The following is an 18,088-nucleotide window of genomic DNA, read 5'->3' as shown; positions in this document are numbered from 1 at the left end:
GCTGGCTAAAATGCTGGGTATGTCGAACTGTCGTGTGCGTAAATGTCGCTGTCCATAATGTCGTGCATACATACTGAAATGTGCTAGTTGGATATGGAGTTTTAGCTGACATTAAATGTTTGCAGTATCTTCGATAGGAGACTGTGAGTAAATGTGTAAACAGCGAGCAGGATAAATATGTAACGGTGAAGTTAAGCTATCTACTGTATACCGGAGATATGTGCAGAGGAGTTAAATATTGTAAACTGATGTGGTAATTACAAATTTATGTCGTAACTGACACATAGTCATGACAATCCACAGAGAGGCCAGATGTCTTTGCGCAAGGCAGTAATGAACGGTGATATTGAGAGCGTTCATCTACTCGTGAAGAAAGTAGTGAGTCTCACAACAGAGGATCAGGTATGTCAGATAGAACCAACTACAATTAATAGATCTTATCGAAGGCCAAAGATTCATAACTACATGTAAATGTATATGGTCCAAGTAAGGAATAATTCAGAAGACACGTGGATCAAACAGCTGTATTACACACTCCTCTCTCATTCAGCTGTACCATGCAAGTAAATTATATTCATACGATTGTGTGTAGGAAGAGCATGTTGTTTGTTGCATCACACTATTTGAACTTTGTGATGATTTCTGAGTAGTTTGATTTTCGCCAATTCAAGATGAAAATATAGCTGCCGTGGACCGAGATTCCAGGATCGGCTTTTGTACGTTTTATATATATTATCTTGGTAATAGTAATGATAACTACGGTAAAAAGGAGAAAAACGTAAAAAACATTAATACAGTGTGTTGGATTTGAATTTTAGACAGCCAGATATCACGTACAATAATAGTACCACTATGGGCCAGCACGCAGTTTATGCGGCTTTGATCTGCTTATAGCGGAGAACAAAAGACACAAAGAATACACTGTTGCAAGCTTGATTCCCGCGATAAATTACAGTGGCAAAGAAATTTCATGTAGTCTTACACAAACTCGTCTGTTAAGTAGATAAGAAGCTTTCAAACAGATTGAACGCTTTAGTTGTTAATTTCATAAAAAAAAACTACCCAGCACGAGGGAAAACTGAGAGCAGAGTGGAAATCAGCAGCCTGAAATACATCAGAATAAATGGCCTACAAAAGAAGTGACAAACTGTGCCCGGTATTTACACGACGCTGTTCTTAGCCCTATCCCGCCTCGCTTGGCGCTGAACACTGGAAGGCTGGAGGAAGGAAACAGGACTGGAATGTGACTGGGTGGGGTGTCATATGTAGTGTCCTTGGCATAATACTTCAGTGGCGGAAGAACTTCTTCAGCATGGACTCACTCTGCAGCAACAAGACACAGTATATGTAAGGGTGCCACTATTGGAGAGTAAAGATGAGAAACAACTGGCTTGTTTAACTCTCAGATCAGCGATATGTCTAACACAAGATAAATCAAAGAATTGCGAAGATGCTGGAATTAGTTTAAATACACATATTTGAACAAAATAAACAAATAATACATCTAACAATAATATATAAAACTATACAAATAATTACAAAAATATATAGTTTCTTACTGATGACAGCGTCTAAATCCGGTTGGAATATTCCGGGTTCGAAAGGCGAGCCAGTCCACGTAAAAATAAAATCTCTAGTAAAGAAGAATATTCCAATGGAAGGATGACAGTCCTACAAGTCCTACAAGCAGATCTCCAACTGTCTGTGAAGGTGTAAGTTTTCAGGGCGGACGGGTTGTCAGCAACGTCCGTGATGCCGAGCTGGCGATGCATGTTTCACTAGACGGAAATATACACAAAGTCACATTCCGGGTAAAAAGTACGTAATCGCACAATGAGAGAATGAGCGATTCATAGGTCTATCCTAAAACATGCATACGTTTCATTAAAATCCAATGGAATTTACTATCACCTTTAGCAGTAACAAAATTTGCGTAAATGTCATGTATGTTCAAACAAATGCATTAAAAATTTTAACTCTAAAGTTTTAAAAGTATTTTGGCGATCACATGAAAGCCACAGCTTGAACGGGATTGCGAATGCCATAATCCTGAGGTCAATTAGGCTTTTGTTTGATCCGATTGTGCAGATTTTACAGTTGACCTAAGTTTGCGATATATTTACATATGGAATCATTTATATGAAAAAAGGTTGAATTGCCACCAACCACACACACACACACACACACACACACACACACACACATATATATATATATATATATATATATATATATATATATATATATATATATATATATATAGTCACGTGTGTCAAGTTTGAGATCAATCGATTAAGTTGTTCTGGAGAATAAGAATAAGAAGGGTTTTCTTATAAATCCAGATGTTACCAAACCAAACCTGTCCTCGCAGTGTCAGCTTGGTTCTGCTCAGTCGCAGCTTAGTGCAGATTGGTGAATAACTACTCCTTCATCGTGCATTCATAATGTAGAACGTACTACAATATCGAGTGTAACGCCAGATCAGCGACGACAGTGACACAAATGATACAGAACACACCTAAGCGGTAAATTCCTGACTCTTGTCAGCCTCCCTGGCTTAGCTGTACATTCAAATTGTTCAATTAATGCTTCACTACGAGCATCCTACACACTCTGCTTAGCGGCATGGCTCAAGCGAGACTAACATGCAAAGCGATATACACCATGAAAAGATGGACAATTGTGTAAAAATGTGTAATGTTTTAAATAGTAATTTCTGGTCTGGGATTGCCAACGCGTTTTCTGGTAATCACATAATTCCTAAAGTTGTAGAAATTATTCTAATGCATCAATTTTTAAGACTTGTATCAAAGATTTTAATCGGTCAGAGTTCCTGTTTTCTTCGCCCTAATGTCTTACACTTATTATATTAGTCTGACGTCCCGAAGAAAGGAAAGATACATGTAGCCGTTCAGCGTGAAGTACTTACAAATGATACATTTCTTTTATTTACGGATTCTTCACTTTTACGATGAGTGACAAAACTTGAGTGCCACAATGTCCAGCAGAATTATAAAAATCCGCCCGGTTGTCACACAATATAATGTGGTTGATGCACCGATTTGCGTGGCACACAGCTGCACACTACTGATTACATTACGCCAATACCTCAGAGCCTGTGGTGCTGTGTGTGACAGTGTGGTACAGTATAATTGCGGCACTACGGTTCATCGCTACGGTGTTGCAGTGCAGTGTATGTCCGCGACACTGTGGTACAGTGCGATTGCGGTACTGTGGTTCAGTGTCATTGGGGCACTGTGGTACAGTGTAATTGCGGCACTGTGGTAAAGTGTGATTGCGGCACTGTGGTACTGTGTGATTGCTGCACTGTGGTACGTGTGAGTGCGGCACTGTGGTACAATGTCGTTGCGGCACTGTGGTACATCGCTAAGGTGACGTGCTGCAGTGTATGACCGCGGCACTGTAGTACATCGCTCCGGGCCTGTGTTGTTATGTGTGACCGCGGCAATGTGGGACAGTGTGATTGCGGCACTGCGGACTATCACAACACATCTTTGGTCACTAACAATCGGGAGATACATCTATACCACTGATGTCAATGAACCTGCTACGTGTATGTTATTGTGACATTCAACAGGAAGGAGAGACGGCTGTTCACTGGGCAGTGCGTAAAAATAATGTGGATATTGTCCGTCAGATTGTGGATCTGGGCGGGGACATCAACATTCAGAATAAGGTGAGTTGTTGTTGTTGACATACGTGACGATCTACATGTAACATTGTGAAATCCCTGTGGTCTTAAAAAAACGCATTTATACAATTTATACCTTAAATAACAGAGCTATACAAATTGTAGGCCTATGGAATTCTCTTTTTTTAAGTTTTCGTCTGAAAGAAAAGCGGTATAAACATCGTTATTTTCTACAAAATCCACCGACTAGAGAAAGATTGAACGTCCCGGCATGCTTTAGGCTTATCCAATGAAAGCCCCATTTCATCCTCCTGAATGCTAATTGTGACGTCATTGTGCTGAAGGTTTTACTCCTGATGAATAAATAACGTGCATTTCCAGTATTAGCTAAATACGTAAGTATATCGTGATAATCGTGGATATTAATGTGTTTAGATAAAGGAAGAAGCTGGACCGCACTAAAAGGCACACCATGCCTACATTCGTGGCTGTAGGCTGCCAAATTGTGTCTGGAATGCCATGCCCTGAAGAGCTACTGGGTAAAGCTAAGGTCCATGACGTATGTAATCTGTTGAAATGGTAGCCTAAAAAGACTTCTAAGCCTCCGATGTTTAACTGTTACCTACTCAGACAACAAAACTGCTGGCAGAAAAGTGAGATATTTTATTTAGCCTTAGGTATAGCTCTTTGTTATAAGTTGTATAAATGTGTTCTTTTCTTTTAAATGAAATTAATGTTACAAAGCTGTTTGTATAATACACTCTTTTTCTAAAACAGAATTTTGACTAGGTTTAGTTTAGTAGACATAGCGGAACTCCTGAATACACAATCCTGAGCCCCCAAGTACTTTGTGCAGTTATCTTCGTGTTAACCAAATTTTAATCCACTACAAATGAAAGCCTACATGTCATACATGTCCCTGTTCAAAGCTGTTTTTTTGCTTACGTTCCATTGTGGAGGTGGTTTTTATTCGATTAAAACGTTATCATATAAATATGAAAGCCTGAGGTAGCCTAATTGTACTCCTGGTGCAGCTGGACTCTGTGTATTGTTTATAAAAGACGTATACTGTATTCTGGTTTGTACTCCAGAAACCTTTTCGTCATAAATTGTTTTGTTCCGGCGCAAGTAAACCCGACAAAAGAAGTTAACTACATCGGGTATCACCACATTATATTGTCATTTATGTATTGATCTGTCTATTCATGTAAATGCATAAATAGCAGGAAATTACACCGTCGCTAACATCCGGCCTCAGGCTGAATTAAGTAAACAAAAGGTAAGGTTACTTGCAATTACTTTGACGTCACTGGCCTAGAAGGACTCAACATGCTGTGCTGTCATCACCTTTAACACAAGGCACCATTGAAAGAATGCAAAGTAACCAGGCCTTTTCAATGATTAGTCCACCAGCAGAATCCTGGTAATTTATATAAGAATACAGTATAATAAATCACACAGCAAAGAGTAACAGCAGTGTGATGGTTGGCAATGTATCACCTGTGAAACAAACTGTTCGTGTAAATGCTTAAATGGTACCAAATTGCGTTCCCCTTGGCATAGTGGTTTAAGGAGAATTAGGTAAAAGTGTAGGGTGATGTTAGTTGCACTTCGTTTTTTATTGCAATATATTTGAACTTAAAACTTTGGCAAAAATGAAGTTTTGCGTGGTAGGTGTGAATCGGCGGACGTCCTGCTTGTCGGGAGATAAGGTCGTGGTTTGTATAGTATTGTTACAGTACACAGGAGGGTAAGACACCATTATTCCTGGTCCATCGGAGGCAAATAATCTGGATCGCCTTCGTCTCCTATTCAGGAATGGAGCTGATGTCAAAATTCAGGATCTAGAACGTTATCCACAGATCAAAGACCACGCTAGTTATGACAATATAAACAAAGGATTTATGTTTCAATTATCCTCAAACACGGTTTTTAATGTTAACTGGGTAAACAATGTTTAAAAGGTTTCAAAACTAATTGTAGACTCGAGGAAATCTGAGCTGAATTTGTAAACATATATTGAGGAAGCCTTGAATATGTAGAGCAAAATTGCTACCATTGCTAAATACTTTTACGGTGTATACCACAGCTTGGTTCATTTGACGAGAATACATTCCTGATGTCATCTTAAATGAGGCAGATATGACGTCAATTAGGGTAATTTACCAGAAAAAATCCAAGATATATGTACAGAAATACAGTTACCACGTGCGTCATGCTCTTGTATCAAACTTTGGTTTTACATACATGTCCGTGCCCTGGAGAGAAAAGGAAATCATGCTTGGAGTTTAACGTCGTACTTAACAATTTTGCACTCATATGACGACGAATTATGTGACTGGTAACACTGTCATGGAATGTACAATTCGTTAGCGACATGACAAAAAATACCATTTTTAACTTTTACAGGATGGGAAGACGCCATTGCTTTTAGCCCTAAGGGCAAGTAATCTGGATCTTGTTCGTCTCTTGGTAGAGAGAGGCGCTGGTGTCAATGTACAGAATGAGGTATGTGGTGTACAGTACGATGATTTTCACATTTTCTCTGATTCTAGACTAAATAAGACCAGCACTAAAATACATGTTTCATTTTAGGTTTATTTCCAGGCATACAGTCTAAATTGTGTAAACATAGGGGGTACAAAATACAAACAAAAATAGATTCACTCTAAAAACCCTGTGGAAAACGTTGTTAACATAATAGTATACAATACCTGCATATGTATCTTCATTAGGTAGTTATGGCCAATGGTCGCTCAGTAGTTTTTATACGCATCGCCACTATGGGGGCGTATTATGTTATAGCGATTGTGTCCGTCTGTCCGTGTGACCGTCCGTATTCGTGTCCGGGCTATAACTCCAAAAGTTGTCTGCGTAGAGTTTTGATTTTGGTGGATACATACACAGATGAGTGTATGTATGATGTGTCGCGACTCACACTTGTCTATTTCCAGATAACCACTCTTCTTAAATGTGCTATACACATAGATATAATTTTCAAATCCGAGTTGTTCCTCCCACAGTATTCTACATAGAGTTTTATTTTTTGGTGGATACATAGATACGCAGGTGACAATGTTTTTACGACACACATTTATCTATTTTCGCAGTTGTCATGGTAATGAGATTTGTCTTATATATACTATATACATAGATTTGATTTTCGAGCCCGGGCTACAATTCCAACATTCGCATAATGTTTGGGTTTCAGGTGAACACATTTGCCAGCTTGCGATAAAAATCCCCCCCCCCCTCCCCCAAGGGTTATACACACCACAATGCTGCTGGTATTCTTTTATACATTTCAAACAAATGCATTTGTTGGGGCGTTTGTGTGTTCACATGAACTCTTGTTTAATCTACCCTCAACCAGTATAACATCCTGGTGATCCATATAAAGGAGATACTGTTTTGTGGACTAGTAGTAATTAAAAAACAAAAGCGTGTTACAAGTATATAAATGACATATTATTGTGACATCCCACAGGAGGCTGAGACGGCATTGTTTTGGGCGTTGAGGGCAGATGATATGGACCTTGTTCGTCTGTTGATAAAGCACGGAGCCAATGTCAACGTACAGAACAAGGTACGTACTGTATGGTTATTTAAAACGAGAGCATGTTGGAGGAAGAATCATTTTAATAAGTTAGCTTTACCTTTAAACACATTTAGTAACAAAAGTCAAAGATGGAAACTTGTTGACCTCAGGCGTGAATAGTTTATATTTTGCTACCCCTGGCGTAAACACAATATTAGGTATGGTACTAACAAAAATTATATTATTTTTTTTGCTATGACCTGAAATACATCAGAATGCATCAGGTTATATCAACATTCAAAACCTTTTCAGTTTTCACCTCATGTTTTGGACCAATGGCGAGTTTTAAAAGTTGTGAGTGAATTTTGACGCCTTTTTTAACTATATATATGCACTTAAGTTCAGTGTACAACAAGATAACATTTTACAACATTCGCTTTATCAGTTGTTCTAATTTTAAAAAATATAAATGTCACAAAACCCATATGGCCGAAAAACCACGTAACCACATTTGCCCCACATTTTCAAGACACTGCTGCGCAATATACGGCATCGCCTAGTTTGGTAACAACCTGTGAAATTCTGCCCGTCTAGGAAAGATGCTAGGAGTGTCCAGGTGTGACATGCTCTTTATGTCATGGAGCAATATTTAGGGCATACACCCTCCGGGCGATACCCTATATTATTGTTGTCCGGACTATCAACCAAATTTTGTGTGCCGACTGCAGAGAAAACCACTGAGGCGGAACTATCATACATCGCGACGACGCCACTGGGGTGGAACTGTCATACATCGCAGCGGCGCTACTGGGGCGGAACTGTCATGCATCGGGACGGCGCGACTGAGGTGGAACCGTCCTACATCACGACTGCGCCCCTCGGGCAGAACGGTCATACATCGTAACGGCGCCACTGGAGTTGAACTGTCATACATCGCAGCGGCGCGACTGGGGCTTAACGGTCACACATCACAATGGCGCTACTGGGGCGTAATTTTCACACATCGCTATGGCCCCACTGGGGCTTAACACATCGCGATGGCGCCAGTGATGCGAAATTGTCGTACATCGCGACGGCGATGGTGCCAGTGGGCCGCAACTGTTATCCAACATGACGGCGCCACTGGAACAGAACTGTCATCCACTATCAGGGAGAGCCCCACTGGGCCGGTCCAGTCCGCGAAGGTGCCACTGGAGCCGCCCAGTCTGCAATGGCGCAACTGGGGCTAGACTGTTATAAATTTTGACAGCGTCACTGGGGCGAAACTTAGTTCCGCAGGCTTAGTCGATGTGTCGATTGGCCTAGCTAGTTCTATAGGTTATCGTACTCACGTTGATGTTGTTTCGCTTAGTCATTTCTCATGTCCAGCTTAATGATAGTTTCCAATAGTTTGATTGACTTGTACATGCTAACTCTATGATATTCAGGTTTCCCCATCAACCTCTCAAATAAACAGAAAGTAGATATACATACAGTGTTCGGTTTGTCATGTTTCATCAACCCATGGGAATGCTGAAAGCAAACTATAAAACCAGCGCTGTACAACACTAATCTTGTGACATCACTGGATGCATTTTTTCCTATATGTAGAGTGTATCTATGTAGCGTGCAAAGGAATATCAGACTTCCTTTGCTTTTACTGATGAAAGTAACCTGCCGGATAGGCATAATTAAACAATTACAATTAAACAGTTACAATGAAGTAGCAGGTCTTCACCTCGTCATTGTTCATTTAATGGTAATGTGTAACAGCTGAAACAACATAATGCTGTGAAGGTTACAGTGAAACAAGGGCAGTTTCGTTGGTATGGACACATCAAATAGTTAATGTGTGGTTACCCACACGGTTGAGCACCCTAAAATGGCGCTCAGTTAATACTTCTTTCCAGGACAGGTGCACCTAGTCGTTGTTCTAGAACACAAATCGAGAAGTTCAAGCTGACCATCTCCCGGAAAGGTCCAATCGACATTCCACAAGATCATCTTCCCCAGACAAATGAATATCATATTTGGGCCTCTGCTCTGGGTCACAAAAGGCTTTAACCTGTTAGTCTAGACAAGAAAATTTTTGCTCTGTTTCTTTCCTTCAGGGTAAACAACTTCAAAATTCACCATCGAAATCGTCTGGGCAATCCTATATGGCTTCGTCCACGGATGAAGAAAGTTCTTGCATAGTCCCGGAGAGGGTTTGCCATTATGCACTCACACTTCATCGCCTTCCTGGAACAGAGATCCACGAGAATGGACATCATGGTGGGTCTTCTACTTCGGCTGAGCCAGGTCTATGTTGGCTTTGGCCAGTTCAAGGGTTTCTTGTATAGGAACTGTGACTTCAACTTTGTAATCAGCTCCATCCTCAAGGCTGGAATCCTCAAAAGGAGTGTGGTGTCCACTGATAACAGGAGTTCTCTACCACAGAGTAAATAGAAAGGCGTTTCCTGAATGCTCTCTTTCATGCTTGTTCTGTAGGGAAACAGTGCGAATGGTATCATACAATCCCAATCACGGTAATGGTTAATATCATACATGGACAGCAATTTTGCCAACGTATTTTTAAACCTTTCTTCGAGCCCACTGGTCTGAAATATTTACTTTGGTAGTGTTCCTGATTTCGCAAATTTCCTTTAACAACTTGGATAAGAGGTTTGTTCCTCTGTCTCATAGGGGGACTTTAGGACTTCCATGACGAGCAGATATTTCCTTCACAAATAACTTGGCACATGTACATGCATCCTGGGATTTTATTCCTAATGCTTCTGGTCATTTTGTGAGGTAGTCGCTTAACACGTCAATATACCAATTACCCTCATCCATCGGCGGGAACGGACCTAACACATGCACAGTGATACCATCAAATGGTCTTTCCACTGGAATTCGTACAAGAGGCGCTGGTCTCCGAATTTTCTTAGTAGGACAGGAGATCCAAGACTTCACCCAGTGGCCTGTGCCCGAATACATCCCTTTAAAGGAATATTGGTTCTCTTTTTTTTTTTTTTTTCGTAGGTTTATTAAAGCCAAGGTGACCAGCTATTTGACCATCGTGGCACATAAACAAAACATCGTCGATAAGTGACTGCGGAACCACTAGCTGTTTCCGGGTATATTTTCTGCGTCTCCGTGAGCCTGCACTTTAGGGGTGATACAAGGCACCATCCTCCAGTAAACCGTCTCCCAACTCTGCGACAAATTTTCTAGCCTTTGTAGACGTTGCTAATAGGATACCATCTTCTAGATACCCCATCATAGTAGATGTGAAAAGGTCACATCTTTTCATGCTTTGGGATGACCAAAATGGCATCTTTCGAAAGCCAACAACATCATCAGATTGTTGCACTTGAGCAGCAACATACGGTCAACGCGACAGGCTGTCAGCATTGCCATGCTTTGCACCTGACCTGTGCTCGATCTTAAGGTCATATTCCTGGAGTTGCAGTGACCATCTGACAAGTTTTCCAACGTGGTTTACCGAATCATCATCCATCTGAGTGGGGTGTGGTTCGTCACGATGGCGACCGTAAAGAGAATAGCGGAACCTCTTTATACACCAAACAATGGTGAGAGATACCTTCTTAATGGTCGCTTAATTCTGTTCTGCTTTCTTCAGCTGCCGACTTGCATAGGCAATTGTTTACTCTTCTTCACCATCAAGCTGAGCCAATACAACACCTAGTCCGTGCTTGCTGATGTCTGTGGCAGAGAAAAATTTGGAAAGTGTAAAATAGCAGTAGAACAAAGAGCGTCTCTCATTTGGTTTTATGCGTTTTCGCACCCCTAACACTATGGAAATTTTAGATCTTTCTTCAAGAGATTATGCAAAGGGGATGATATGTACACAAACTTACGTATATACTTTTGATAATACGACACAACGCCAAGAAAGCTGCAGAGATCAGTCACATTGGATTGGTAGGGGAAAGTTTCTAATGACACTTACTTTCTCCGCATCAGGTCGTATACCATCAGCACCAACAGTGTGACGTAGAATCTTAACACTTGGCCGACAGAATACACACTTCTCAAGTTTGTCTTCAGATTTGCTTCACGGATACGCTGAAGCACTTCACATTAAATTCGTATTGACAACAAAATTTTGAGAAAGCTTGTTCCCTATCTCCACCTGCCAGTATCCCGAGAGTAGGTTATGGTGGTGAATTAATGGGCACCTTCAAAAGCCTGGGTCATATCATCCACTAACGGTATTGGGTACACATAGTTCTTAGTGATTGAGTTTATGGCTCGATAGTCGACACAAAAGCGCCATGACTGATCTGGCCTTTGAACCAACACAACAGGAGCTGACCAGGGACTAGTAGATGGGGACATAACCCCGTTATACAGCATTTTATCTACTTCCCTTTCAACCATATCTCTCTGGCTTGCTGGTACCTGATATGGTCGCAGCTTTATTGGATCGTTCCCTTTGGTGTTTATTTCATGTTGTGTCAAATTGGTTCTGCCTAGAATCCATCCTTATGAACAGAATGTCACTGTATTCATTCAACAGATTTTCCCACCCAACTTTCCCTTTTAACTCCAAATTAGATTCTGTGAGATCAACCTGATCACCAACTGCATATTTTCATTTCCTTATCCCGTAAGCTAGCACTAATGTGAATCGAGACTTCGAGCCACCTCAGGCCAGTAAGTCATGCAGCAAGGTGTTTCCTGTGTCTCTGTTAGATGCAAGTTTCACGATATGCAGTTTCTGCCAATGAGCCTAAAATTAGACTTGTTTATTTCGCGTAGAGCTCGGAAGTGGGCCTGTGGTGTGCAATATACTTCCTTAGGACAGTTAAATGAACACAATGAAGTGGTCATTTTTAATTCCATATTAGAAAATGGCGAGAGAAAAAAAACTTCTGTTTATTTGTTTGTAAACATTGTGATTTTGGGGTTGTCTCATTATTAAATACACTGTAGGTGCAGATGGAAGGATAGATGGGACACAGACACATAGTCATGGATGGATAGATATTACATAGATATTGGAGGATATAGGAAGATGCTGGAAAAACACTACACGAAGAGGGGAATCAGTGCTTACCATCCGCAGGTTGCTGGTTTGTCTGCCCACGTACATACAACGAAGTTTTGTCCATTTCATGAGTGTAGTGCAACGTTTAAAAATGTCCCAAGCACATGTCTTTCAGCGGACTTCGCTCCAGATAGCTAACATTGATCTATTCACGTGGTTGCAAACGGTGACCGTCCTCGTCCTGTCGCCCCGCGGCCCGAGGACGGTTCCGATCGCGCCGGATTTGTTACGTCGTCGTGCCGCGAGACGACGGGACGAGGACGGTCACCATTTGTGCGAGTCGCGAGCCGCGACACGAGAACGGTACCATTCGCGCGCAATTTGCACCGCCCCGGTGCCGCGGACCGCGAGCGGCTGGGCGAGATGTCCTCATCCGGCTTCCATATGTATGTCTTGAATCAAATGGTCCATTGCCAGTTTATCAACATATTCTCTCGGTAAATCAGAATGTATTCACCATGACAGTGTCAGTATTGCATGACAGTAATCATGAACACATAAATCAGGTAACAGATGCCTTTGAAACAAATCTGAGTAGTAGGCCTTTTGTGACAGTTTTGGTCAAAAATTGTCAGGGTGTGGCTGACAGACGTAATTTTACTGCTACTCTGTCTCTTAGGTACGCAGGTAGCAATTCTTCCTTTCTATCGAAGCCCCATCTGTTTGATTTTGCACCCTTTCCAATTCTCTTAGGCCAGGACTCTCTTTTTTCCACCTACTCCACGTGAAATTTAGACGGATGCACAAAAGGCCACTCTAACCTAATGGGATTTTCTTATCAGATTATATCGTCAATTGACAGTCTTTTTCAGAATTGCATTTATTCACGTAAACACAGATGAAAGTCCGCTTACCATCATTCTGATGCATTTCGTAGCATGCAAGTAAGGGTATGATTGTTCGGTGTACGTTGAACGCTGTTAGCATACGCTTTCAGATGGTCATTTTCGGGTCTGTTCAACAGCTGTGTCCAAGCGGTTCAATTTAAATTGAACGCAAAAACTGGACCCTTCATCACCCTAAGACCACTCTACTCCCCGTAGCCTTTTGACACTGGTTTTAAGGTTTTAGTGCTGTACAGGTCTCTCCTGTACGTTTGATCGATGTCACTTCAACCTTGATTCGATTTCTGATACCACTTGTAATGGTCAAGTAATTCACATCAAGTTGAGCAAATTAACTTATAGTTTTTCAAACTTTGTATTCGACAACAACCCGTGTTTACATCTTGCCACTGACTACCGTAAACCTTTTACATACAAGTTACATGTCGTTAAAACAACAGGAGGATCTAAACGAAGGAGGTTCTAGACGGAGACTGCTCGCCGTCACACTATCATTTGCTGGCGACCACTCGCCTTTCGCCAAATTGAGATACAATATCTCAGACATGGTAGAATAACTCGAAAGTAACACAATAAACATCGATGGTTTACTCCAGAGAATTCACCTTGATTCGTCAACAGAACTACATGTAACTCTCCAAACATATGAATAAGTACTAATGAATGATACACGGATTTTGCCAGAAAAAAACATGTGTCATATGGTCAACAATGGCAGTTTTACAAGTTACATGATAATAGCGCAGTTTTGAGACAAATGTAGATACGAGGCCAAAACGCAGTTAGACAATGATTTTCATTTACAAGTGTACATTACCGTTTGTTTAACTCTCTGTTCCTGCTTCTCTCTTTCCAGAAGCAAATTAAAAGAGTGTCAATTCCTAACTTTTCATTATCTATGATTTTTAAGGCCGTATTTTCTTTGCTGGAATCAAGTTTTCTGCATATATGAGTTCGGCGACCAGCAGTACACATGTGGTATACATGTAGTATATAGCACTTATAGTGTTTAGCACTTTTCAATAAATTCCACTGAACTACGAGTATTTGTATAGATTCACTTAATCTTTGACAACCTTCACAGAACGATGAAAAGAATTGTTGAGGACATTGAATTTTGATGTCTCACAGGAAGGAGAGGCTCCTTTGTATTTGGCGGTACGGAGAGGCAATAAGGACCTTGTAAACCTGCTTGTAATGTCCGGGGCTAGTGTCAACGTGCAGAATAAGGTACGTGGTGCACAAATATAATTAAGGGCGAAGCTGAGGGCGTCGGGTGATTAACAATGTCATTAACGGCCTTTATTCGAAGAGCAAATTATTTTTCCGTCATTTAATGTATAATATCGTTAAAAAGTAAAATTTACTTGGTTCATAATAAACGTAGAAGTAAAGGGTGACAATATAATAAAGCATGTGCTGCAAATTATACTTTGTACCATTGTGACTGACCTCTCGTGACACCGGACATCCACAATGCCAAAAATGTACTTCCCACAAACTCTCGTCATGTTTGATTCAATTCCGTTCCCACAGGATGGAGTTGCGCCCTTAGATCTGGCACTGAAGAACTATGATGTGGAACTCGTTCGTCTATTGGTGAAGAATGGGGCCACGGGCAATGCTCAGAATGAGGTACGTTCTAAATGTTATGGGGAAAAGATAACGTTCAGACTGGCTATCTGATCATTTTTCTAAGTATACATGTGGAAGTGACTGTTTTCTAAAGCTGAAAGAATTTCGTTGTTGTTTCCTTCAGATTGATATCACCTCAACGGAAATGTCATACTCAAAGTATGGAGCTCTAGCAGTTGGTCTGGTCTGTGTTTGGGTGTTCCTTGTGTGTCTTGTACACAGTAAGTACTGGTCTTTTATACGCCATGCATGTATCCAGTAAAGCAGCCAGTTAGCATGCCACTCAGTGTGTAGTGCCTTACTAAATAATATCACACATGGGGCGGGCATAAAGGTAATAAATAAATGTATAATGCATAAATGTACACAAACACCTGTAAAAACCTGAAGAATAAGCTTACATTCAGTGCAAGGTTGCATATATCAGTACAATACCAGATCATTCATTTTGTTTACTTGTGCATCATGAAGTCATCAGTTCACCTCGATAACATTTGATAATTTTATCCCAGGTTAAGCCTTGTCTGAAAGGTTGAAGTGTTCCACATTCAATATAAGCTGTGTTTTTGTTTTGTCTTTTGTTATTCAGACATTAGTCCCTTGACAGTTTTGGTAAACCCCAGAGTTGACATTCAGCTTCCTAGGCCTAACGTTACTTTGCCATGCAACATTACAACACAAAACCCCAATGCCACATATGCTGTGTTATGGCGCTCCCAGAAGACGAACAGCAAAAGATTGCTCAACAGACTTTTAACCGGGAAAACATTCATAGCCTCTGAGTTTAATAACACGGCTTCCCTGGGAGACGACTGCTCCTTGGTTCTCCTTGACCCTAAACCAGAATATAGCGACAACTACTCCGTTACTGTTGTTGTACCCGAGGAACAAGCCGTGGTTGAGGCTCAAGTTTGCCTGAATGTTTGGCCCCCACCGTCGGGTGAGTATATCACCGATAAACACGTCAGTGTGCTATTTTTCACTCGAAAGTACCAATTGCTCGTGAAAGCTGCGGTAAGTAAAAATACAGCTAGAGTTTGATACCTGGGAGATTTCATGTGTCTGAGGCGCCGCATGCTTCTTTCCCCACAGTCAGCAGCCATTTGTTTATGGGTGTTCTGTTCTAAATGAAAACATAATGGACTTTTTAAAACAGTCTACGCTTGGAAAACTACACATAGCATTTTTGTAACGTTACCGTATTTCTCACGCAAAGCAAACAGCAGTGTCCACGGTAAAAACTGTTGGATTATTCTACATTGCAGAAAATTGTGACTTTTATTTTCCTGTTCATGTTTATTTCAATTTCATTGACTAGTGACTCCTCAAATGAAAACAGTGAACCACACCGATAATGACAAAGCGACAAGCCCATATCCTTCATATAGGGGTGAGTTATAAACAGAAAAAGAATGATACTAAAAATAAAAATATTTATATGATCATTTGATTGAAGTTTATTTCCCATTGAAATAAACACGGAAAACTGGCATTTTATTTTGATTGGTTTGCCAGCAGCACATGACTTTCCTTGGATGGCCATTGATTCCTATAAACAACATAATATGTTGTAGGCTTCGACCAGAGATCTCGGGACCATAAACTGGCGCTTGCAGCAGATGTTTCCATAGCAGATAACTAGACGTTGTTTAGTGCTAAGCAGATAAAAGCCCAGTGCTTTGTGTCAAATATTTTAGAGTGCTAATTGTGATGTGGTGGAAATCTTGCTTTTGTAAGGAATTTGTGTTCTTTGACGGACATAAACTGGTTGTAGATTAACAAGATTCAGGCAATCTTACTTCCAGACGTAAGTTCAGCTACATATATATCATCCTTACTAATAGCTCCTTGCCTATTAAATTTACCTCCAGACTCAGAAGAGTTCAAGCCATGGTGGGTCATTGTTCCAGTGGTCAGTGTGCTCTTGGTGGTTTGTACTGGCCTTGTTTACTGTAGGATCAAAAGGTAAATTGATCGTCTTAGTCATACTTCACGGGTGTGTAAGCCATTTTCAAAAGGTTTATCGATCAAAGGCGTTTTTTGACTGGACAGATACAATGCTAACCTTTCCTCATCACCGACGTGACTGTGACGTCATCTTTTCACACCGTTTGTGCCAGGTGAATACAGAATGTAACGTCTTGCTTGTGTGAGGAGAATCAGAAGGTTTGTAATGTAAAATTGAGGGAAAGTATCTGCCATTACTTTGCTATTTTCATTGCGATTTACGAAAAAACATTTGTTTTCACAAACATTGAAGGTTTATCAAAATCATAGCAGCGTAATAGTAATAATTGCAATAATACCCGAAAGTGTTTTTTAAAAGCTATATTGTCATAAGCAGTTAAACCCAAATAATCTCGGTAACCAAATTTGTTTTGCATATATTATACTGCAATTTAGGAATGAGGGATTTTTTTTCCAAATAAATTTCAGAAGACGCCCAAATCGCAATAACGTACACAGTGTTGATGAAATGCCTGAAACCGTAAGTAAATTTGTAATATATATGGATATGTTTGCTCTTATGCACAAATGTTTCAGGTGGTTAGTTGATATAAAACGGAAAGCAGTTGCTTTAGTTGTTGGCAGGGATGAATCTACAAAACATTTGATTAATTTTAAATGAAAAATAAGAACAAAAATAAAGTCTACATGATCGCCGTAGTCATGGGGACATGGTTTAGTATAGTGCTCAAGAGCCCATTTTCTATAGGCTTCAAAACTGTTCTTAAAATTTGACTATATATGCAAAGGTGTAAACCAGTATACACGTTACTTGCACCCTTATTCTGTACAGTAAGCCAATTTTCTGGAATGTGTAAAACTGTTATCTCAGTACCCAACCTCCCAAAGTTTACCAACATCTAGGCCACCTTGTTCAAATGTCATGGAAACCCAATCGTTACATGTTGATACACATAGCTGACAGAAAATATGGAGGTTTTGGCCAAAGTTTGATGAGGAATATTTGTAATGTTGCTGGAAAATACAGCTGACTGGCTAAAATCAGTCTCTTGATAGTCATTCCGTATATGTGTAAATGTGTATGTTGCAAGCAGGTTTATTCATTAAGAACAGCAGGTGCATAGATGCAGGCTAACCCTCTGTGTGGAACACATACATGCTTGTAGTTTGCTGAAATACAATGTATAGAAAGTACCCAAATATTGAGACCTTGCATATGAGCATACTTTTAAGTGGTCTCTTTCCCCTATCTTGGTGTACATGTTTATAGTGGTGGTTTATGAGACTGATAATGTCAGTTTTATTTTATATATAATATGTGCAACCATCAACAGATTTGTGTGATTGAGTGAAGGGATATTTGTGTTTTACATTACAGCTTGTTCCAATGTGTGAAAACCCATTGCCACACTTCG

The 18,088-nt window shown here is 40.4% G+C and overlaps 1 protein-coding gene across 1 annotated transcript; it reads left to right on the top strand.

Moving 5' to 3' along the window:
• Positions 1-312: 312 nt before the first annotated feature.
• On the top strand, positions 313-17,527 carry LOC135462601 (ankyrin-3-like). The gene is made up of 11 exons (XM_064739825.1): positions 313-402; positions 3,599-3,697; positions 6,062-6,160; positions 7,140-7,238; positions 14,202-14,300; positions 14,607-14,705; positions 14,830-14,926; positions 15,295-15,645; positions 16,024-16,095; positions 16,577-16,670; positions 17,142-17,527. Exons 1-11 carry the CDS (start codon positions 313-315, stop codon positions 17,332-17,334), a joined length of 1,392 nt encoding a protein of 463 aa, XP_064595895.1. The 3' UTR covers positions 17,335-17,527.
• The last annotated feature ends 561 nt before the right edge of the window (positions 17,528-18,088 follow it).

The sequence above is a fragment of the Liolophura sinensis genome, chromosome 2 (assembly GCF_032854445.1).
Source record: "Liolophura sinensis isolate JHLJ2023 chromosome 2, CUHK_Ljap_v2, whole genome shotgun sequence".
Taxonomy (NCBI): Eukaryota; Metazoa; Mollusca; class Polyplacophora; order Chitonida; family Chitonidae; genus Liolophura; species Liolophura sinensis.
The sequence above is the reverse complement of the archived record's forward strand: the minus strand, read 5'-3'. Positions and strand labels throughout refer to the sequence as shown.

Bases quoted from the DNA above. Each gene is read 5' to 3' on its own strand.
- LOC135462601 (XM_064739825.1), top strand. From the start codon at position 313: ATGTCTTTGCGCAAGGCAGTAATGAACGGTGATATTGAGAGCGTTCAT. The intron at 15,646-16,023 runs GTGAGTATATCA...TTCATTGACTAG, and splicing joins TGTTTGGCCCCCACCGTCGG to TGACTCCTCAAATGAAAACA. The intron at 16,671-17,141 runs GTAAATTGATCG...AATAAATTTCAG, and splicing joins GTTTACTGTAGGATCAAAAG to AAGACGCCCAAATCGCAATA.